This window comes from Panthera leo, chromosome B2, assembly GCF_018350215.1.
Source record: "Panthera leo isolate Ple1 chromosome B2, P.leo_Ple1_pat1.1, whole genome shotgun sequence".
NCBI classification, from domain to species: Eukaryota; Metazoa; Chordata; class Mammalia; order Carnivora; family Felidae; genus Panthera; species Panthera leo.
Genome location: NC_056683.1, coordinates 86825305 through 86850474, shown reverse-complemented (window position 1 = coordinate 86850474; position 25170 = coordinate 86825305). Strand labels below are relative to the sequence as shown.

At 36.1% G+C, this 25170-nt stretch overlaps 1 protein-coding gene across 14 annotated transcripts in view; it reads right to left on the bottom strand.

The window, feature by feature from the left end:
- Positions 1–412: 412 nt before the first annotated feature.
- The window catches only part of KLHL32 (kelch like family member 32), a 244189-nt gene continuing 219431 nt past the window's right edge, over positions 413–25170 (bottom strand). For 13 of the 14 annotated variants that reach the window (XM_042939405.1, XM_042939412.1, XM_042939403.1 and 10 more), the window contains one exon: positions 413–2999. In XM_042939405.1, the coding sequence (XP_042795339.1) occupies positions 2838–2999 (162 nt within the window). In that variant the 3' untranslated portion in view covers positions 413–2837. The remainder of the gene's footprint in view (positions 3000–25170) is intronic. The other variant, XM_042939409.1, reaches the window with a different exon arrangement.

The window sequence follows — 25170 nt, the reverse complement described above, 5'->3', positions numbered from 1 at the left end:
TTTTTATGAAAGATTATTTGAAAACCAAAATAAAAATGAACCATATTACTTGGAAGAATAATTTCTATGTTGTTCCTGTTTTATTCTGTGGCAAAACAAAGTTTTTTAGTCATTTCAACAGTTGAAAGGTATACAGTATACATGGGGTTAAACTTTGAAGAAAACATGAAGAAAAAGGAAGAAAAATATCCTAATCGTAACCTAACGAGAAAAATATCCTAATCATAACCAAATTGGTATTTTGTTATTAAGAATCTAAGGAACTTCATTGCACTTTACATTGTTTTAGAGATTAATGTCTTTGCTGGCTTTTCTTCCTACACAGAGGAACACTGTGCTAATACCTGTGCAGTACTGTGTTTTCTTTTAGATAGTAAAATCTGAAAATGGTGTTTAAGTGGTTGGAATTTTCATGCTTTTCTTATGGAAATTCAAATTAACCTAATAATTTAACTACAAATACAATATGGTCTATAATTTTAAAGAGTAAAAATGAAAGATGAATTACTATAGTTCACTTAAATAGAAAATATATATTTGAATAGTTTCAGTGGAATTTGGTTTTATGAGCACAGTTTTCTGGAATCTTTAATTTGAGGAAAATGATCTAATCATAAGCATTCTGCGTTTTATTTTTCCTAGGAATATTGTACTTCAGAAGCTATCTTTGGCTATACTGTAAAGAATATTTTCTAATTCTGAGTTCGATTCTGTAATATTAGTGGATAATGCATTAAAGTTTCCCAAGAAAGTGTTTGCTAATATACTGATTTGTTTTAAATGAATAGTTAGAAATCTATACAGAAAATATCAAGAGTAATTTCAGGGTACCTTTTCATTATTAGTCAGGCAAGCTTATTTTTAGACCATTTTCCTTTCATTCATTGGATATAGGATGTGGGATTACAGATGTAATGGTTTTTATAAGGTAAAACAGCTGGAGGTCAATTCATGTGTCAAGTAGAAATTTTAATAAATCCGAAACACTTCTTGCTTAGGTTCTTTTTGAAAAGATATCTGAAATACCAGAGTCATTTTCCTGACTTGGTAAGGCATTTAAAATATTTAGTTTACATGATTTATAAACTCTTTTAAAGAGACTCTGTCATTCTTCTAAATATCATATCAGTATCAATTTTCACTTTTCAGAACTGTAAAATTACTCTGAAGGTTTTTTGTCTAAATCTCTGGGAGGTTTTTATTTTACTTTTTCCCCTTATGCCTAGTCTTTCCTTCTCTGCTCTTTAATCTGAGTAACCAGATTATTATTTAAAAATTAAAATTTTTAGGTATAACAGTGTGAAAAGTTAGTGAATTTTGTATTTAGGATTTTAAAAAGTTTGTTTTTATTTCTGATTACCAAAAGTGGTTACATGAATAAAATGACAACTTCCTGTAAGGTAAGGATTGCTAAACAATTAAACTATGCCAAAGGAAAAAAGTCCAAATAAAGTCTTCCTTTTAGTAAAGTGACTTAGATCCTAACAAGATTAGGAAAAGGGAAAAACTCATGTTACACTTCTTGAATTTATGTTCCAATGTGATTTTTATTACATATATATGTGTATATATACATATATATATATGTATATATTGTTATAGACAAAGCAGATCCAAAAACCCAGCCTAAATAAGAATTCTTATGCATTATTAAAAGTGGTAGTAATAAAATATGTATTGGTGGTGGAGGAAGAGTCCCACAAGTGCTCAAGATTGACATAACCTTTAACAAAGTGCAAAAACTTTTATTAGAACTACTAAGTCTAGGTTCACAGTTATGTCAGAGCACTTTATGGTGCCCAAATTAGTACAGCTAATTTTTTTTTGTTGAGCTTTGAAATGTCATTTTTCACTAAATGAGTTTAAACAAGTGGTTGAATTATGATGTGAAGCAAGAATTTGTATAGATTTAGGAATCTTTGGCTTTGGTAGACTCCCCTTTTCCTAATTAGCATCTCTTCACATGCTTTTCAGAATCATTTCTCCCACAGCATGTGTTCCAAGTTCTATTTAGTAATTTTTAAATACTTTCAAAAATAATCTCCCCGTTCAGTTACAGAATTCTAAAGACAGTAAAATACCTTGTAATTTGAGTAACTTTTTTTTTCTTAAATGAAGTACTTCAGAGCATTTGCCTAATCCTCACAACATTCTTCTGAATTGATACGGAAATCAATAATTATCCTCCTTAAAGAATGGGAAAACTAGCACTGAAAGTTAAGCACCTAGCCCAAGGTCACAGTAACCAAGCTGAACAATCTGGGCGTTCCAACTGCTGTTCCAGTGTACTTCTATCATTCGTGTTACTGTGAATAAAACATGGCATTTAAAATTTTATAATGTCATAATACTGAGTCTATACTAGTGGGGCTGCATAATGTTAAATTTTTAAAAGAAAAATTACAAACCCAGTTTTAAGTAGTAAGGGGATTAACTACGGAAGATTTTTTTTTTTTGAAGATCATTGATGGCAGTACTTGTGAAATAAATTGCCTTATTAACATTTTCCTGTTTTCCTAGACAGTGCTGATTAGAGAAAGTCTACAACAAAGGCTCTAAAGACCCATGGAACAGTAATTGACCATTAAGTTGTCACTGAGCTACACCACAGTAAAAGTCAGACATATTGCATATTGACACACAGAGAGAAGGGTGACAGGAGGTTTCAGTAATGTATTTTAGAAAACTGTTCATTTTTTGCTAATGTTTATCTGAAAATAAGACATATAAAACAAAACAAGGAAGCATTGAGCACTGAGTCTTTTCATGCCCAGTATTCAGAAGTGAAGCTTTTCTTTCCCTTCTGTTAATGATAGTTATTAACAAAGCATTGGTTTTCAGATGGTCCCAATCCTGTGATGAGGCACTTGAAGAGTCTGAAGGTTAGGGCATGTGAAATATGGAGCTGGAAGGAAGCATGCTGCTATTCCATTAGAAGCAAAAGGGAGTGTAGGCCCATAAAATACTTCTTCTTTGCCTTCTCTACTTACATCCACCACCTACAAAAGAAGAGAAGCCTGTTCGTCAAAGATGATTGCTCAAAATAATGCCATATACACATTAAAGGAGGCCTGCAGTTGAACTCAGTGATGCCACCATGACCACACATACCTTAGGCATTAGTTTTTTTCCTCACAGTATGGAACCAGAAATTTGTATTAAGGTCCAGGTAAGTGTTCTTATATACATTTATATATTTTTGTGTGTCTACATAATGTAAACAGTTTTTAGGGAGGTATCTTTGTCTTCCTCTAAGAAAAATCTTGTGGCTTTGAACAACACATTATACCAGATGGACCTGACAGATATACACAGAATATTCCATCCAAAAACAGTGGAATACACATTCGTTTCAAGTGAACATGGAATATTCTCTAGGATAGATCACGTTAGGCCACAAAACAAATCTCAATAAATTTAAGAAGACTGAAATCATACAAAGCATCTTTTCATACTATAAGAGTACCTAGAAATAATTTGTAACTGGAAAAAAATGCAAACACATAGACTCAAGGAAAATCAAAGAAATCAAAAAATTCGTGGAGAAAAATGTAGGTGAAAACATTATGGTACAAAATCTTCAGGACACAGCAAAGCAGTTCTAACAGGGAAGTTTATAACAGCCTCAAGAAACAAAAATCTCAACCTAACCTTATACCTAAAGGATCTAGAAGGGAAAAAAAGGTAGTAAAAGGAAGGATAGAATAAAGATTAGAGTGGAAATAAACTTAAAAAAAGAAAATAAGAATTGATTAATGAAGAGAAACGTTTATCCAGACACATGAAGACCCAAATCAGAAATGACGGAAGAAAAAATAACTTGACACCACAGAAATACAAAGGGTTGCAAGAAACGACTCTGAAAAATTATGTGCCAACAAATTGGGACAACTTAGAAGTGGATAAATTCCTAGAAACATACAATCTTCTAAAGCTAAATCAGAAAGAAATAGAAAATATGGACTGATTACCCATTCAATTTCATTACTAGTAATCAAACAGCTACCACCAAAAGTCCAGGACCCATATGGCTTCATAGGTAAATTCAACAAAGATTTAAAGAGTTGATACCGGTTCTCAAACTACAGTGAAACCTTGGATTGCAAGTAACTTGTTCTGCAAGACGAGCAGACATTTCTAATAAATTTTAACTTGATAAACAAGTGATGTCTTGTAATACGTGTAGTATGGGATACTGAATGTCACATGATCACAACTGAGCCAATGGCACTTAAAATTCACTTTGATATACAAGCGCTTTGGATTACAAGCATGTTTCTGGAATGAATTATGCTTGCAAATCAAGGTTTTACTGGATTCCAAAAAAAGAAGAGGAAGGAGAATTTCCAAATATATTCTACAAGGCCAGCTTTACCCTGATACCAAAACCAGACACTACAAAAAGACCAAAAAAAACAAAACAAAACCACCTTACAGACCAGTATATCTGATGAACATACATGCAAAAAATGCTGAACAAATATTAGCAAACTAAATTAAATACATTAAAAAATATATCATTTACCTCTATCAAGTGAGATTTATTCCAGGAATAAAAAGCGTTTCAATATTCACAAATAGGTCAATGTGATATATTAATAAGAGTAATAACTAAAAACCATATGGTCATGTCAGTAGATACAGAAAAAGCATTTGACAAAATGCAACATCCATTCATGATAAAAACTCAACAAAGTGGGTTTAGAGAGAACATACCTCAACACAATAAACCATATATGAAAAACCCACAGCCAACATCATACTGAAAGGTTTCCCTCTAAAGACCAGGAACAAGACAAGAAGGTCCACTCTTACCATTTTAATTCAAAATAATACTGGACATCCTAGCTGCAGCAATCAAACAAGAAAAAGGAAAGTATCCAAATTGGTAAGAAGATAAACTTAGCACTATTGGCCAATGACATGAGTGTGTGTGTGTGTATGTAAAACCCAAAACACTCCACCAAAGAACAGATGAATGAATTCAGTAAAGTTGCAGGATACATTTCTGTATGTTAATTTTGTATTACATTTCTATACACTAATAATGAAGTAGCAGAAAGGGAAATTAAGAGAACAGTTCCATTGGAGAGTAGTCCAAGATGACCACTTAGGAAGAGTATGAACTCACCTCCTCCACAGACACACCAAATAATAAACCTATTGTAGAGCAATTCCTTCTGAAGAAGTGAGAGCTGACTGAACAGCCCCTGCACAAAAGATAGAACACATAACTGTAAGATGGAGTCTTGTTACTAAAGAGAACCCACAGTCCCAACACTGAAGAGCAGTGGAGAGGGATAGTACTAAGGGACTGTAATGCACCCACCCTGGGGCACAGAAAGAAAGCTACAAATTAAAAGCAACTAGAATATAAAGGATCCAGCCCTACCACCACCAAGCAACAGGACAGCAGCTAGAACTCTGGATTGGAGATGCTGGTGAACACAGCTGTTTTATGTTCCCTCTCCATCATGACAGCATGGACAGGAATAGTGTCCAGGCACCCTAGCCAGCCTATTGACTCTGAACCCCTGGCCTGTAGCCCACACCAGACTGAGCCATCCAATTAGGTCAGCCTCCAGCACACCACACACCAAGACACCCCTGCTCAGGGCTTACTACAGCTACAGCCACCTTACCAAGGTGACACAGGCACAAAGCACTATGGCACACTCCAGGCACACACTATTTTAGCTCCTAATGTCTTGCTATGTATGACACCCCCCAACTCGAGAGATCCAGGACTATACCTGAACAGAGCATCTCAAGAACCCCAAGTCTGCACCCTGTCTTAGCTACAGCCACCTCACCAGGGCATACCCTGCACCAAACACCATGAGTTTTTGTGCACATGGCTAGCCCACACCAGCCATGGGTCTAGTTGCCCTATCACAGCACTCCATGAACAGCATTTGAGGAGACTCCAGCCTGCATCCAGTTCAACTACAGCTCTCCTGTCAAGGCACCACTGTATGGAGTGCCCCAGGATGCCCTGGACCACACTACACCTTGGCTCCAGCTACCCCACCGGGGCAGCCCCTGCACAGGATGCCCAAGACACCAGCCTGCAGCCCTCTTCACCTTCATCTAACCTGCCATGGTGCCCTCCATGCAGAGGACACCAGTACATCCCAACTTGCATCTGCTTTGGCTTAAGCTATCTTCCAGGGTGCCCATAGAGTGGAGAGCCCCAGAATAACCTGGCTAGCACTAACTTTAGTTTCAGCTGTCTTGCTGGGGCACCCTCTGCATTGAGAGATAGGAATACCCTGACCCATGCCCATTTCAGCTACAGTCATATCAGGGAAGCCCCAGCATGGAGTGCCTCAGGACCACCAAGCTCATGCCAGCCACAACTCTAACCACCCAGTCACTAAACACAGTCCACACAGGGGATGATCATACACAAGACTCTTCCATCAATTTTAGAAGTAACTGTTCTGCCTAATTCATAAGAACAAACACAAAGGCAATGTAAGGAGATAAATAAATATGCTCCAAATAAAAGAACATGACAAGTCCTCAGAAAATGAACTAGATGAAATGGAAATAACCAATCTACCTAACGAAGAGCTCAAAGTAATGGTTATAAAGAAGCTCACCAGACTGAAGAGTGGAAGTAACAGTGAAAATGTCAACACAGAAAAAGTATTAAAAAGAACCAATCAGGGGTGCCTGGGTGGCTCAGTCGGTTAAGGGTCCGACTTCAGCTCAGGTCATGATCTCACAGCTTATGGGTTCGAGCCCCGCATCAGGCTCTGTGCTGACGGCTCAGAGCCTGGAGCCTGATTTGGATTCTGTGTGTGTCTCTCAAAATAAACATTAAAAAAAAAAGTTGAGAATACAATGATTGAATGAAATATACACTAGAAGGAATCAACAGTCTTTTTTTTTTAAGTTATTAATTTTGAGAGAGAGCAAGTGAGCTGGGGAGGGGCAGAGAGAGAGCGGGGGACAGGATCCAAAGCAGGCTCTGCACTGACAGCAAACTCATGAACCATGAGATTATGACCTGAGCTGAAGTTGGGATGCTTAAATGACTGAGCCACCCAGGTGCCCCTCAACAGTATCTTTAAAATGACACATTAGGTCCAGCTGGTATAAGAGATATATATGGAACATTCCATCCAAAAACAAAAGATTACAGATTCTTTTCAAGTGCACATGGGACATTCTCCAGAATAGATCATAGGTTAAACCATAATACAAGACTCAATAAATTTAAGAAGATTGAAATCATATCATACATCTTCTCTGATCACAATAGTATGACACTAGAAATCAGTAACAAGAAAACAAAAATGAAAAACACAAACGTGGAGGTTAAATAAAATTCTACCACATAAGCAATGGGTCCATGAAGTACACACTGAGAAAATGTTAAAAATACTTGGAGACTAACATAAATGAAAACACAAGTCAAAAATCTAGAACCATTTTCACTGTGTCCCAAAGAGGGAAATGTATAGTGATATAGGACTACCTCAAGACATAAAAATTCTGGAATACCTGGGTGGCTCAGTTGGTTAAGTGTCTGACTTTGGCTCAGGTCATGATCTGAGGTTCATGAGTTCAAGCCCTGCATTGGGCTCTGTGCTGACAGCTCAGAGCCTGGAACCAGCTTCAGATTCTGTGTCTCCCTCTCTCTCTCTCTCTCTCTCTCTCTCTCTCTGCCCCTCCCCCACTCACACTCTGTCTCTCAAAAAATGAATAAACATTTTAAAAAATTTTTAATAAAAAATAAACATCTCAATCTAAACTTACATCTAAAAAAACTAGAAAAAGAAGAACAAAGTCCAAGGTTAGTACAAGGGTACAAGGAAAGAAATAATAAAGATCAGATCATGGATAAATGAAATAGAGACAAAGAAAAAAAATAGAAAAGATCAACAAAACCAAGAGCTAGTTCTTGATAAACAAAATTGACAGAAAATTAGACCTATCAAGAAAAAAGGAAAGGAGACACAAATAAATAGAATAAGAAATGAAAGAGAAGTAGAGGTGCCTGGGTGGCTCAGTTGGTTGAGCATCCAACTTTGGTTCAGGTCATGATCTCATGGTTTGTGAGTTTGAGCCACTGTCACGCTCTCTGCTGTCAGCACAGAGCCTGCTTCAGATCCTCTGCTCCTCTCTCTCATCCCCTCTCCCCTGCTGATTCTCTCTTAAACTTTAAATAAAAGAAATACAAGTAGTAAGAAAACGGACACCACAGAAATAAAAAGAATTATAAGAGAATACTATGAAAATTATACAAAAACTAGACAGCCTAGAAGAAATGGATAATTCCTAGAAACACAGAATCTTCCAAAACCAAATCACAAAGAAACAGAAAATCTGAACAGACCATTTATGAAAATTGAATCAGTAATGAAAAAACTCCTAAAAAAACAAAAGTCCAAGACCAGATGGATTCACAGGTGAATTCCACCACACATTTTAAGAACAGTTAATACTTATTCTCAAACTATTTCAAAAAAATAAAAGTGGAAGGAAAGCTTCCAAATATAGTCTATAAGACCAGCATTGCACTATTACCAAAATCAAAGATACTATAAAGAAACCTACAGGCCAATAACCCTGAACATAGATGCAAAAGTCATCAACAAAAGATTAGCAAACTGCATTCAACAATATATTAAAAGAATCACAAAAATTAAGTGGGATTTATTGAAAGGATGCAAGTATGGTTCAATATTTGCAAATCAATCAACCTGATATCACATTAAAAAATGGTAAATATTATTATCTCAATAGATGCAGAAAAAGCATTTGGCAAAATTCATCTATTTCTGATTTTTAAAATTCTCAATATAGTGGGATTAGATGGACCATATCTCAATATACCAAAGGACAATATGAAAACCCACAGCTAACATTTTAGTTCGTGAGGATGAACGGTTTTTCTGCTATGATCAGGAATAAAACAAAGATGTTCACTCTTGCCACTTTTATTTAGCATAGTGCTGGAAGTCCTAGCCATAGCAATCAGACAGGGAAAAGAAATAAAGCATCCAAATTGGTAAGGAAGAAGTTAAGCTATCACTATTTGCCGATAATACAATGCTATACCATAGAAAACCCTAAAGACTCCACCTAACACTATTAGGAGTAGTAAATGAATTCACTAAAGTTGCAGGATACAAAATTAATACTCAAAAATGAGTTGCATATCTATACACTAATAATGAAGTGGCAGAAAGAGAAATTAAGAAAATAGTTTGAGTTATAATTATACCAAAAGGAATAAAACATCTAGTAGTAAACTTAACCAAGGATTTGAAAAGATCTGTATGCTGAAAACTGTACAACATTGATGAAAGAGAATAAGGACAACATAAACAAGTGGAAAAATATACTGTGTTCATGTACTGGGAAAATCTCATTAAAATATCTATATGACCCAAAGCAGTCTACAGATTCAATGCATTTTCTATCAAAATGCCAATAGCATTTTTGCCAGAACAAGAACAAATAATCCTAAAATTTTTAAGAAACCACAAAAGACCCCAAAAAGCCAAGGAAATTTGAGATTGAAGAACAAAGCTGATGGTATCACAAAGTAAGATTTTAAGATATACTATGAAGCTGTAGTAATCAAAACAGTATGCTACTGGCACAAAAACAGACACAGAGATGAATGGAACAGAAACAGAGCCCAGATATACACCCACACGTATATGGTCAGTTAATCTACTACAACACAAGATGCAAAATATAGAGTTGGGAGAAGACGGTCTCTTCAATAAGTGTGTTGGGAAAACTGGACAACTCAACTCCCTGCAAAAGAATGAAATAGGACTCTTTCTTATAGCATACACAAAAACAAACACAAAATGCATTAAAGACCTTCATGGGAGACATGGAACTGTAAAACTCCTAGAAGAAAACAGGCAGTAATCTCTCTGGCTGTGACCTTTGCAACATTGTCCTGAGGCAAGGGAAACAAAACCAAAAATGAACTATTGGGACTAAGGGAAAAAAAAAAGCTTTTTACACAGCAAAGTATACCATCAACAAAGCAAAAAATGGCAACCTACTGAATCAAAGAAGATATTTGCAAACAATATATGATAAGGAGTTAATATCCAAAATACGTAAAGAACTTATACAACTCAATACCAAGAGAAACGATCTGATTAAAATGATGGTCAGAGGACCTGAACAGACATTCTTCCTAAGAAGACATACAGATGGCAAGCGCATGAAAAGAAGCTCAACACCACTAATCATCAGATGCAAATCAAAACCACAATGAGCTATTACTTCACACTACTCAGAATGGCTATTATCAAAAAGATTAGAACTTCAAGTGCTGGCAAGGATGTGGAGAAAAGGGGACTCTTGTGCACTATTGGTGGAAATGTAAATTCATGCAGCCACTGTGGAACACAGTATAGAGGTTCCTCAAAAACTTAAAAACAGAAATACCATAAGATCCAGTAATTCCAATACTGGGTATTTATCCAGAGAATACAAAAACACTAATGCAGAAAGATACTTACACCTCTATGTTTATCGAAGCATTATTTACAATAGCCAAGATATGGAAGCAACACAGTGCCCATCAATAGATGAATGAATGAAAAAGTGGTATGTATATACAATGGAACATTACTTAGCCTAAAAAGAAGATCTTCTGATCTGGGGAAACATGGATGGACCAAGAGGATATTATGCTAAGTGAAATAAGTTAGAGAAACACAAATATCATATGATTTCACTTATATGTGGAATCTCAAAAAGGAACAAAAAACAGTAACAGACCCATAAATACAGAGAAGAAATGGTTGGTTGTCAGAGGGGAGGGGGTGGGACAGGAGCAAAATGGGTGAAGAGGAGTGGGAGATACAGGCTTTAGGTTATGGAATAAATAAATCACAGGGGTAAAATGTACATCATAGGGAATATAGTCAATGGTGTTATAATAGCATTGTATAGTGACAGATGATAGCTACACCCATGGTGACCATAGCATAATGTGTAAGTTTGTTGAATCACTATGTTGTTAACTGTATGTCAGCAATACTTCAATAAAAAAGGAAGAAAATCCCATTTATAACTGCACCAAAGAGGATGATACCTAAGAATAAATTTAAGAAGGTGAAAGACCTATACTCTGTACTCATCTATAAAATATTAATGGAAGAAACTGAAGATAAGACAAATGGATAGATCTACCATATTCACAGACTGAAAGAATATTGTTAAAATGTCCATACTACCCAAAGTAACCTAGCTATTCAATGCAATCCTTATCAGAATATCAGTTGCATTTTTCACAAAACTAGAAGAAACATTCCTAAAATTTGTATGGAATCACAAAAGGCCTAAAATGGCCAAAACAATCTTGAGAAAGGAAAATGAAACTCGGGGTACCACAATCCCATTTATCACTTATACTACAAACATATAGTAATTACAACAATATGGTACTGGCAGAATATAGACACATAGATCAATGGAACAGAATAGAAAGCTTAGAAATAAACCCATGCTTATACGATCAATTAATCTACAACAAAGGAGGCAAGACAAACAATGTGGAAAAGACAATCTATACAATAAATGGTGTTGGGAAAACAGCTACATGCAAAAGAATGAAACTGGACTACTTTCTTATACCACACACAAAAATAAACTTGAAATTCATTAAAGACCTAAATGTGAAGCTTGAGACCATTAAAATCCTTAAAAAAACATAGGAATAATCTCTTGGACATCAGTCTCAGCCATGTATTTATGACTAGGTCTCCTCAAGCAAGGGAAACAAAGGCAAAAGTAAACTATTAGAATGACATCAAAATAAAAAGCTTTTTACAGTGAAGGAAATTATCAACAAAATGAAAAGGCACCTCCTGAATGGGAAAAGATACTTGCAAATGATATGTCTGATAAGGGGTTGATATCCAAAATATATAAGGAACTTATATAACTCAATACCAAAAGAACAATCAGATTTAAAATTGGGCAGAGGACATGAAGAGACATTTTTCTGAAGAACACAGACTGCAACAACACACTCCTTAATATCATTAATCATCAGGGAAATGCAAATCAAAGCCACAATGAGATATCACTTCACACCAGTCAAAATGGCTAGCATTAAAAATCTAAGTGGGGTGCCTGGGTGGCTTAGTTGGTTAGGCATCTGAATTCCACTCAGGTCATGATCTCGCGGTTCACAAGTTCAAGCCCCGCATCAGGCTATGTGTTGACAGCTCAGAGCCTGGAGCCTGCTTCAGATTCTGTGTCTCACTCTCTCTCTGCCCCTCCCTTGCTCACACTCTGTCTCTAAAAAATAAATAAGCATTAAAAAAACCTATTTAAAAAAATCTAATAAGTTTTGGCGAGCATGTGCAAAAGAAGTAACACTTCACTGATGGTGGAACTGAAAATTGGTGCAGCCACTGTGGAGAACATTATGGAGGTTCCTCAAAAAATTAAAAATAGAAATACCATGTGATAGAATAATTCTACTACTGGGTATTGACCCAAAGAATGTGAAAACACAATTGAAAAGATATATGCACTCCTATATTTATTGCAACATAGTTTACAATAGCCAAAATATGGAAGCATATAGGTGTCCACTGATACAGGAATGGGTAAAGAAGATGCAATTATACACACAACAATGGAATAGTACTCAGACATAATAACGAATGAGATCTTGCCATTTGAGACAACATTAATGGACCAATAGAGTATTTTGCTAACTGAAATAAGTCAGACAGAAACACAAATACCATATGATTTCATTATATGTGGAATCTAAAACAAACTACTACAACAGCAAAAACACATGAACAAACAAGAAAAACAGACTCTTAAGTACAGAGAACAAACTGCGAGAACAGTTTTCCAGAACAGAGGTGGGTTAGGGGAACAGGTGAAAATGACAAAAGGGCTTAAGAGGTACAGATTTCTAGTTACAAAATAAGTCATGGAGATGAAAAACACAGCATAGGGCATATAGTCAGTAAATATTGTAGTAACATTATATGGTGACAAATGGTAAATACAGCCATCATGGGGTTAGGTACAAATCAGTATGCATTATACCTGAAACTAATACAACATGTCAATTTGAATTAAAAAAAATTAACTCCTACTACTTAAATAACTTGCCAAAACTAGTTAGTAAATGTTGTCATATGTTGGTTCACAAATATTCATCTGTAAAATGAAAAAAACTATTGACCTTGCAGCTTTGTTCTGAAAACTGGTGACATCTAGCTTAGTATCTAGCACCTAGAATATTATAACTTAGTAGCAGATTCAAAAATCAGTTGAGTCTGGATATTTTTCCCCAGTTATTTCCCTTTAAGCTGGAGTTTCATCTCTTTCATTATATGGAAGAGTCTCTTTGTTATTTTGAACCTGCTGTCACCTCACTGAATCTGGCTTAGTTTTAATACAAGTCTTCTTCACTTTACAATGGGGTTAAGTTCCCAAAAACCCATCATAAATTGAAAATATTGTAAGTAAAAAATGCATTTACACCTCACCTACCAAATATCATAGCTTAACCTAGCCTAACTGTGCTCAAAGCACTCACATTAGCCTAAGATTGGGGAAAATTATAAAACACAAAGCCTATTTTATAATACAGTGTTAAATATCATATGTAATTTACTGAATACTATACTGGAAGTGGAAAACAATGGTTATGTGTACAGAATGATGGTAAGTATATTGGTTGTTTACCCTTGTAATTACTGGACAGTGGCAGAGAGAGCCATTCTGCCACTGTCCTGCATCATGATCATATCATACTGTATATCATTGGCCTAGAAAAAAAAAAAATCAAAATCCAAAATTCAAAGTATGGTTTCTACTCAATGGGTATTGCTGTTGCACCACTGTAAAGTTGAAAAATTGTAAATCAAGCCATTTTAGGTCAGGAACCATATGTGTACTGGAAAAATTCTTTCTTGAAGAAAGCTGGTCATATCCTACTTGTCAAATCCATCAGTCTCTTTCTAGCCCTCAATCTTCTTAATCTCTCTTCGTTTGACCTTCCACTAACCTCATTTAAAACCTTTCATCCTTTAGATTCCTTGATTTTCAAAAGAAAATGTTCGCAATTGACATTGTCCTATTGCTATCCACCTTTGGTCCCCTTTTCTGCACCTGCATCATAAGTGTACACGTGCCTTAATATCCCAACCACAGACCTCTTGGTACTCTTCTTCAATATCTTGTCCACTCCTGCCTTCATCTATTATGTGGGTGGATAATTTTTAAACCTTTAACTGCTATAATGCATTCTAAAATGAAAGAAGCCCTTGAGATTTGGGGATCCGAGTTCATATAGGAGGAAATCACTAAGGCCTAAAATAAAAGAAAGATCAAACTTTTAGCTATTTTTTCCCCAAATGGACATTTAGCTATTTCATCCTGTTGAACAAAATATCTCTACTAATTTAAAATATTTATTCTATATGCTACATATAAGCTTTTGTTGTTCTCTTTAGCTGATTTGTGCATCTTCCTGCAATACTACATTTACAGTTCTTTTGACTGAGTAGGGCAAGTCTCATTCAATGTTCAAAAACTTATTTTTACACCTTTGACTTTCCTAGAGAAACTTCAAGATCAACTTGACAAGTATTATTGCCCCACCCTGCAAGAAAAAGGAAAATCCCAATGGGATTCTGATTAGTATTTCATTAAATACAGAAAGCAGAGATCTTTCACTATTTACCTTAATTATATAAGGTTAAGTATTGTCTTCAAGGTATAGAGAAGAAAACAGAGATACAGAGAAAGTTCAATGACTTGGTCAAGGTCACGCAGTAAGTGATAGAGCCAATCATGAGCTCATACTTGTAACCAAAGAGAGAACAAAGATTTTGTGCCATTCGCAATATTCCCTCCACAACTAAATACATTTTTAGAAGACAAAATATCAGTTGAGGTCATCATCCAGAGAGTTTTGTCTGGTTCCCTGGGCCAATGGAGACTGCATATGTTAAACAGATGTAATTTATTTAATCTCTGAGAAGGGAAAAGAAGTTTTGGCAGTACTTCTCCAAAACACTCCCCTGTAAACTGGCAGAAAGAAGGCATCTGGGAGAAGGAGGTGCCAGTTTGGCAGCATATCCTCCAGCCAAAAGGAAGTAATTGTAAATGAAGAGCAGTGGAGGTGATCTGGAAATACTGACTAATCACTTGCACACTTACGCAGCTGCTCTCTTATATGCTGCTCATCATCCACAGCACATTAGGTTAGAATCAACCTCTGTGCCAGATGATTCTTAGACACCCACTAAATAAACAAGAACACTTTCCTTATGCATCTATCCTTAGTATTTTCCATGAGTTAGTATTACTAACAAGTCCAAATCTCAATCTTTAAACAAGCATTAATTTAAGACCATCTCAGTTTTTCTCTTTTTTGGGTTGCTCTTGTAATGGATCGAATAGTCTATGCTAAGTCAAGTAGTAAAATAAAATAAAATGGAATACTTTCTCAGTATCTGACATGCTTCATGCCTATGTAGCTGAATCCCACAAGTGACAAAGAAGCTTTGATTAGAGTTCAGAAGGGCCAGCCTAAAGAGACAGGTTATTTTCTGGTATTTTCAAGGGCAATAAGTGACTTTAGTCTTTCTGGATGTCAAAGGACTAATCTCTGAGCTATTTAAGTGTGACCTTCATTAATCTTAGTCAGCCATGCCCTTAGAATCCAAGGATTTTATATATATATGTATGTATATATATATATATATATATATATATATATATATATATATATATGTGTGTGTGTGTGTGTGTGTGTGTGACTAATGCAAAATTTAAACTTTGATATTTTTATCATATGTACTATTTTCACCTCATTTTCCTGTATTTTTCAACCTGCTGATTTGTACTTAGGAATTTTTACTGTCTAATCATCATCTCATAAACACTATTCCACTCTCTCATCTAATTCTCTGTTGGATATTCTTCCAGCAAGTAGTAAAGAAGCAACTTGTGTATGAACATGTAAGCAACCTCTCCAACCATCAATATATTACTGTTATTTAACCAAAATAGTTCCTTAGTCATGCATAAAGTAAGCAAGTATTTGAGACTATGCAACCCCAGTTCAGAATGAATGATAATACAACCTGTAACCAGTTGTCAATAAGTAAAATGAAACATGATATATGATGAATATATAATCCATGAAGACTTCCATTCCAAACATCTCTTTAAGTGACAATCTGAATACTTACATGGACACTTATTACCCATAAATAGTAAAGGCTCTTAAAGGCCTTTATTAAATTTATCTGTTCTGTATAGGACCACTGTGCCAGCCATGGGAATAAACCCACTCAAAATGATTGATTTTGTATATCAAAATGACTACTGGGACACAGAACTAATCATAATGCTGTCTTTTTAAGAAAGCAAATACATTAGGGTTTCTGGGGAAGATAGTGGAGTACGAGGATCCTAGATGCACTTTGTCCCACAGACAAACCTCCAAACCTCTGGGTAAATAACCCAGAAAGTGACCTGAAGATTCTCCACAGATAAATGTAGAGAAAATGGCATGTGGGATAAGGAAGGATGGAGACATGGTTGGGAGCCCAACCAACATGTGGACTGTCCATGGGTGGAAGCAATGCTGTGGGCACAAGAGGGAAGGCTAGCAGACCCCACACCAGGCATAGAGGACATAACACTGGAAAGTCGAATCCCCATAACATTTGGCTTTGAAATTCGGAGGGGCTTCAGTTCTTGAGTTCTTAAAATTAATGTGGCTTAACACCTAGAACTTTGAAAACTAGCAGGGTCATATCTAGGAGAGTGGGATGGCAAAAGTAAACTGAGTCTCCACTCTTAACGAGACAGCATAACAGCCCCAGTGAGATACTGTATAGAAGCAGCAGTTTGAAAGATACTTGGGGTACACAGGATAGAGATTTGTTTACTAATATCAGAGCAGGTGCTGGAGGGACAGGGATCTTTGGGAGATTTCTCCAGGTACAACAGGGCTGGCAGGCACCATTTACCTCCCCTGCCCCCCAGCCTAGAAAAATGGACACCTGCAGGAATCAGCGCAGCATTCAGAGTCTCCATCTAGCTTGTTAAGAGCTCTTCCCAGCACTACATTCTCCTGCAGACCAGCCCCTACATTCTGGCCTTGGCAGGAGTTTTCCAAAGCAGCAATATATAGACTACCTCCCACAGCAGTACAGTGCAAGTCTTGTTGACTCCTGCATTCTCGCGTGGACCTGCTCCCTCCAGCACACCCTCCCAAAAGTCCATTCAAAGCGTCACCACAGTGTGACTGTGCAAGCAACCCTGATAGGGGTCAAAATGACCCCAAAGTGACTCCTGCCCCAGGAGAGAGGAAGAAAAGCACACAAATTCATCTGACTATAGCCCCAGCAGACTGGGGCTGGGGTCAGACATATGGTCTGACTATGAGTCCCACCCACCAACAAAATCTTCTTAGGAAACTACATTAAGAAGAGCACCCTCCAGTTCACTGCTAGTGCACTCCGATAAATGCCTGGCCTGATCCACCTCAAGCTCAGGGCAGTCTCAGAGTGGCCCACAAGCAAAACAGAGATGAAATCCTGTCCACATCAGGCAGAGAGCCATTGAAAGTGACTGGACTAAAGGTAAATGTAGCTCAACCACAACAATAGGGCACATACAATACACATAAGAGACATCACATGAAGTGCCAGGTTCTGGTGAACAAGCAACATAGCGTTACAGGGCACCAGAGAGGCTCTTCAGAAGGCACTATGTCTCAGCATGAGACATAGCTTACTTTCCTAATACATAGAAACAGAGTTAGAAAAATTGAGAAGACAGAAGATTATGTCCCAAAGGAAAGAACAAGACAAAACCACAGCAAGAGACCTAAGTGAAACAGATACAAGTAATATGCCTGATAGAGAATTTAAAGTAATGATCATAAAAATAATTGACTTAAGAAAAGAGTGGAAGACCTCAGTGAGGTCTTCAACAGAGAGAAAACAAACAATCAGAGTTGAAGAACTCAATAACTGACATTAAAAACATACTAGATGGAATAAATAGTAGACTACAGGAATCAGGAGAACAGTTCAGTGACCTGGAGGCCAGGGTAATGGAAAAAAACCAAGCTGAATAGAAGAGAGAGAAAAAAATAATAATGAAAAATGAGAATGAAGAAATGAAGGAACACCATCAAGCTTAATAACATTCACATTACAGGGATCCTAGCATGAGAAGAGAGAGAAAAGGGGGCAGAAAATTTATTTGAAGAAATAGTAGCTGAAAACTCCAATCTGGGGAAGGAAACAAATCTAGATCCAGGAGCCACAGGGAGCCCTCAACAAATTCAACCCACGGAGGTCCAGAAAAAGGCACATGGTGGGGCACCTGGGTGACTCAGTCAGTTAAGCATCCTGCTCTTGATTTCAACTCAGGTCATGATCTCATAGTTCGTGACTTTGAGCCCCTCATCATACTCTATGCTGACAAGCATGGAGACTGCTTGGGATTCTGTCTCCCTTTCTCTCTCTCTGCTCTTTCCCTCTCGTATGCTCTCTCAAAAATAAACATTTTTTTAAAGGCACATAGTAATTAAAATGGCAAAAAATGGTGATGAGGACAGAATTTTAATATCAGCAAAAGAAAACAGTTATATACAAGGAAAACCCCAGAAGGCTATCAGCTGATTTTTTCAGCAGAAACTCTATAGGCCAGAGGGGAGTGGTATGATATATTGAAAGTGCTAAAAAAAAAAAAGAAGAAGAAGAAAACCTTCAGCCAAATACACTGTCCAGCAAGGCTATCATTCAGAATAGGAGAGGTGTGAGTTTCTGAGACAAACAAAAATTAAAAGAATTCATGACCACTAAACCAGCCTTACAAGAAATGTAAAAAGGGACTCTTTGAGTAGAAAGGAAAGACCACAAGCAGGAGTAAAAGCAGGAAGCACAAAAGCAGTAAAATTAAAAATCAGCCAAGGAATTCACAAAATAAAAGGATGTAAATGATACCATGTACCTAAAATGTAGGGGAGAGAGGAGTAAAAGTTTTGTGCTTTTAAGGTGGGTTCAAACTTAAGCAACCATCAACTTAATATAAACTGCTATATGCTTAAGATGTTATATACAAACTGAACAGTAACCACATATCAAAAACCAGTAATATATATGCCAAAAAATAAAGAGAAGGAATCCAAGTATATCACTAAAGAAAGGCAACAAACCATAAGAGTAGAAACCAAAACAAAGGAACAGGGAAGAACTACAAAAACAATAATAAAACAAGAAACAAAATGGCAATAAGTACATACCTATCAATAATTATTCTGAATGTCAATGGACTAAACACTCCAATCAAAAGACAGAGATAATGGAATGGATAAAAAACAAACGCTATTTACATGCTGCCTACAAGGACTTATTTCAGACTTAAAGATACATGCAGACTGAAAGTAAAGGAATGGAAAGGCATTTATCATGGAAATGGAACTGAAAAGAAAGCAGGGATAGCAATATTTATAGGAGACAGAATAAACTTGAAAACAAATTCTGTAACCAAAGACAAAGACTGACCTTACATAATCATAAAGGGACAAGAATTGTAACAATTATAAATATTGATGCACATAAGAGTACCGAAATACATAAAGCAGCTAATTACAAACATAAAAGAAGTAATCAACAGTAATATAGTAAGAGGAGGGCACATTAAAACCCCATTTACACCAATCAGTAGATCATCCAAACAGAAAATCAACAAAGAAACAGTGGCTTTGAATGACACATTGGATGAGACAGGTCTAACAGATGCATTCAGAACATTCCATCCTAAAACAGCAGAATACACATTTTTTCAAGTGCACAGGGAGAATTCTACAGAACAGATGACATGTTAGGCCACAAAGCAAGTCTCAACAAATTCAAAAATACTTTAGTCATACTATGCATCTTTTCCAACCAGGACACTATAAAACTAGAAATGAACCAAAAGAAAAAATTGAAGGGAACACAAATACATAAAGATTAAATAACATGTTACTAAACAGTGAATGAGACAAGCAGAAATCAAGGAAAAAATCAAAGACACATTGGAGGGATACCTGGCTGGCTCAGCTGGTAAAGCATGCAACTCTAGATCTTGGTGTCGTGAGTTCAAGACCCAGATTGGGTGTACAGCTTATTAAAAAAAAGAAAGAAAGAAATACATAGAAACAAATGAAAATGATAACACAATGTTCCAAAATCTTTGGGATTCAGCAAATGGTCTTCTAAGAGGAAAGTTTATAGTAATAGAGGCCTACCTCATGAAGTAAGAGAAATCTAAAACAACCTAAGCTAAGACTCCACAGGGGCTAGAAAAAGAAGAATAAAACTCAAAAACAGTACAAGGGGTAAAATACAAAAAGACAAAACAAACAAAAAACAAAAACAGTACAAGGAAATAATAAAGATTAAAACAGGAATAAATACAAATATTCTCAAAGGTTTCTAAAAAATAGAAGGGAACAGTCCCAAACTTGTTTTTACAAGACCAGCATTACCTAAATACCAAAACCACACAAGCACACTAAAGAAAATTACAGGCCAATATGCCTGATGAATATAAAAGCAAAAATCCTCAAGAAAATATTAGCACGCTCAATTCAACAATACATTAAAAGTTTCATATATTGTGTTCAGGTAGGATTTATTCCAGAAATGCAAGGATGGTTCAACACGTGCAAATTAATTAATGTTATACATCACATTAACAAAATGAAGGATACAAAAACTCAAACAATAATCTAATTGATGCAGAAAAAGCATTTGGCAAAATTCAGCATTCATTCATAATAAAAAAAAACTGTGTATATAGGGATCACACCTCAACATATAAAAGCTATATGACAAGTTTACAGCTAAAATAATTAACAGTAAAAAGCTAAAAGCTTTTTCTCTAAAGTTAAGAACTTGACAAGTATGCTCATTATTGCCACTTTTATTCAACAATGTACTAGAAATCCTAGCCAAAGCAATTACACAAGAAATAAAAAACATCCAAATCAGAAAGGAAGACATAAAACTGTCTTCATTTGCAGATGATGTATTATATAGAAATTCTAATGACTCCAGGAAAAAAAACTGTTAGAGCTAACAAATTCAGTAAAGAGACAAAATATAAAATCAATATACAAAAATCAGTTGTGTTTCTATACACTAATAGCAAACTATCAGAGAAATTAAGAAAGCAATCTCATTTATAATTGCAGCAAAAAGAATAAAATGTCAAGAAATAAAGTGAACGAGGGAGGAGAAAGATCTGTACACCAGAAACTATCAGATATTGATGAAGGAAATTGAAGAAGACACAATTAAATAGAAAGATATTCTGTGCTCACTGACTGGGGAAATTAATATTATTAAAATGTCTATACTATTAAAGCAATGTAATCCCTATCTTAATTCCAATGGCATTTTTCACAGAAAAAGAAAAGAAAAAACAACTCTAAAATTTGTATGGAACCATAAAAGACCCCCAAAAGAGCCAAATCAATCTTAAAGCAGAAGGAAGTTTGAGTCATCACAAATTCTGGTTTCAAATATATTACAAAGTTATGGTAAATACAACAGTATGGTTTAAGTATAAAAATAGACACATAGATCAACAGGACAAAATTTGAGAGCCCAGAAGTAAACCCATATGAGTGTGTGTGTGTGTGTGTGTGTGTGTGTACACACACACACACACACACACACACACACTCAATTTATGACGAAGGAGCCAAGAATATACAAATGAGAGAAAGAATAGTCTCTTCAATAAAAAGGTGTTGGGAAAACTGGACAGACAGAAGCAAAACAATGAAATTAGACCCTTCTCTTTCACCATACTCAAAAATCAACTCAAAATGGATGAAAGACTTGGACGTAAGACCCAAAACCATAAAAGTCTTAGAAGAAAACAGGGAAAACTCCTTGTCATTGGTCTTGGCAATGATTTTTTGGATTTGACACAAAGCAAAGGCAACAAAAGCAAAAATAAATAAGTAGGACCACATGAAATTAAAAAGTTTCTGTACACCAAAGGAAACCACCTGTACATCAAAGGAAAATGAAAGGCCAAACTACCAAATGGGAGAATATATTTTAAAATCATATATCTGATAAGGGATTAAGATCCAAAACACTATAAAGAACTGCTACAACTCAACAGAGAAAAACAGTCTGATTGAAAAGGAGCAGAAGATCTGAACAGACATTTTTCCAAAGACAACATAAAAATGATGAGCAGGTATGTCACAAGGTGCTCAACATCACTGATCATCAGGGAAATGGTAATCAAAACCACAATGAGTTATCACCTCACACCTGTTAAAATGGCTATCATCAAAAAGATAAGAAATAACAAGTGTTGGTGAGGATTTGGAGAAGAGGAAACCCTTGTATACTGTTGGTCTAACTATAAATTGGTACAGTCACTACAAAAAACAGTATGGAGGTGTTCTCAAAAAATTAAAAATGAAACTACCATATGATCCATACCACGTCTGAGTATATATCTGAAGGAAATAAAATCATTAGTTTGAAAAGTTATCTGTACCTCCATCTTCACTGAAGCATTATTTACAATCACCAACACATAGGAAAAACCTAAATGTCCATTAATGAATGAATGGATAAGGAAATTGTTATCATATACACATACACATGCAGAACACACACACACACGAATAATATTCAGCCATGAAAAGGAAGGTAATCTGCCATTTGCAACATGGGTGGACCTTATAGTGTTTATGGTAAATAAATCAGACAGGAAAAGATAAATACTATATGATCCCACCTGATAGGGTCGTTTGAAGCAGTCTCTAGGTACCCTAGCTGGCATATTGCCTCAGTGAGCCTTGGGCCCCTAGCCCACACCTGCCCCAGCTCCCTGACCAAGATGGCCCTAGTGCAACACATAAGACATCCTTAGCAAGCACTCACTACAGCTCCAGCCATCACTCCAAATTACTGCAGCAACATTCTAGGTCCAAACCACTTCAACTCCAGATGACTTGCCAGGATACCCCCTGCCCATGCCTCACCTAGGTTTCTGCTGCTCTACTATGATGCCCTGTGCAGAATGCCCCAGGCCACCCTAACCACATCTGCCTTGACTCCAGCCACTACCAGGACACCCTCATGTGGAGCACTCTGGGATACCCTTTCCCCCCTGTCAGCTTCAACTATACTGCCAAAATATCTTCTGTGCAGAGAGTACTGGGACCCCCCCAATCCCCCACCCCCACCCAGTACACACACACTTCAGCCTGAGCTATCATGCCATGTTGGCCTCTGCAGGAAGTCCCGAAAATGTCCTGACCAGGGCATTCAGCTCAGGCCTTCCCAAAGCAGCCCCAGCACAGAATGTCCTGGCACCCCCAGGCCACACTAGCCACAGCTCCATTTCAGTTAGCCAAAGTCATCAGGCACACAGTCTACACAGGGGAAAACCATATACAAGACTATTCCTTTGAGTTTAGGAGAAGTAACTGTTCTGCCTAATTCATAAAAACAAATACAGAAAATCAATCAAAATGAGGTGACAGGATATGTTCCAAATAAAAAAAAAATAAGACAAAATTTTAGAAAAAGAACTAAATAGAACAGAGATAAGCAATTTACCTGATAAAAGAGTTCAAAATAATAGTCTTAAAGATATTCACTGGACTGGGAAAAAGAGTGGATAAACTTAGTGAGAACTTTAATAAAGAGAAAACATAAAAAAATAACCAATCAGAGTTGAAGAATAACTGAAATGAAATACATACTAGAGGAAATCAATAGTACATCAGTGTTTGTAGAATGGGTCAGCATTTTGGAAGACAGGTTAATAGGAAGCACTCAAGATGAGCAGCATAAAGAAAAAAGAATTTTAAAAAGCAAAATTAGATTAAGAGACCTTCTGAGACACCATCAAGTGAACAAACATTCACCTCATAGGGATCCCAAGGAAGAGAGAGGAAAAGGGGCAGAAATCTTTTTTTTTAAGAAACAATAGCTGAAATCTTCCCTAACCTAGGGGAGAAAATAGATATCTAGGCCCAGGAAGCACAAAAACTTTGAAACAAAATGAACCCAAAGAGATCAACAGCAAGACACATAATAATTAAAATGTCAAAGATTAAAGATAAAAAGATAATTTTAAAAACAGCTAGGGAGAAGCAACTATTTATATACATGGAAAACCGCAGGAGGCTATCAGCTGATTTTTCAGCAGAAACTTTATAGTCAAAAGGAAGTGGCAAGATATATTCAAAGTGCTGAAAGGAAAAAGCCTACAACCTAGAATATTCTATCTCGCAAGGTGATCTTTCAAAATTGAGATGAGATAGAGTTTCCCAGACAAATAAAAGTTAAGAGTTCATCACCACAAAACCACCCTTACAAGAAATGCTAAAGGGACTTCTTTAAATGGAAGAGATGATAATTAGGAGAAAACTATGAAAGCAAAAACTGTGACAAGTAAAAGCAAATACACAGTAAAAGTAGTAGAGCAATCAATCATAAAGCTAGTATGAAGGTTAAAAGACAAAAGTCATAAAATCAATAATATCCTAAAAATTAGTTAAGGGGACTCACAAAATAAAAAAAGATATAAAATATGACTACATACATAAGTGGAGCAGGGAGTAAAATTAAAGTTCTTTTAGAATGTGTTCAAACTTGGGGAGCCTGGGTGGCTCAGTCTGTTAAGCATCTGACCTCAGGTCAGGTCATGATCTCACAGTTCATGAGTTCAAGCCCCACATCAAGTTCTGTGCTGACAACTCAGAGCCTGGAGCCTGCTTCAGATTCTGTGTCTCCGTCTCTCTCTGCCCCTTCCCCCATTCACACTCTGTCTCTCTCAGATAAAACAAACGTTAAAAAAAAAAAAAAGAATGTATTCAAACTTAAGTGACCATCAACTTAATATAGACTACTATATACTTTAGATGCTGTATATGAACTTCATGGTAACCAAAAACAAAAACCTAAAACAGATACACAAAAAATAAAAAGAAAGCCAAGCATTACACTAAAGAAAGTCATCAATCACAAGAACAGAGAGAAAGAAACAAAGTAACAGAGGAATTACAAAAACAACTAAAAAACAATAAAATGCAAAATGCATGCCTATCAATAATTACTTTGTTTTATTTATTATTATTATTAT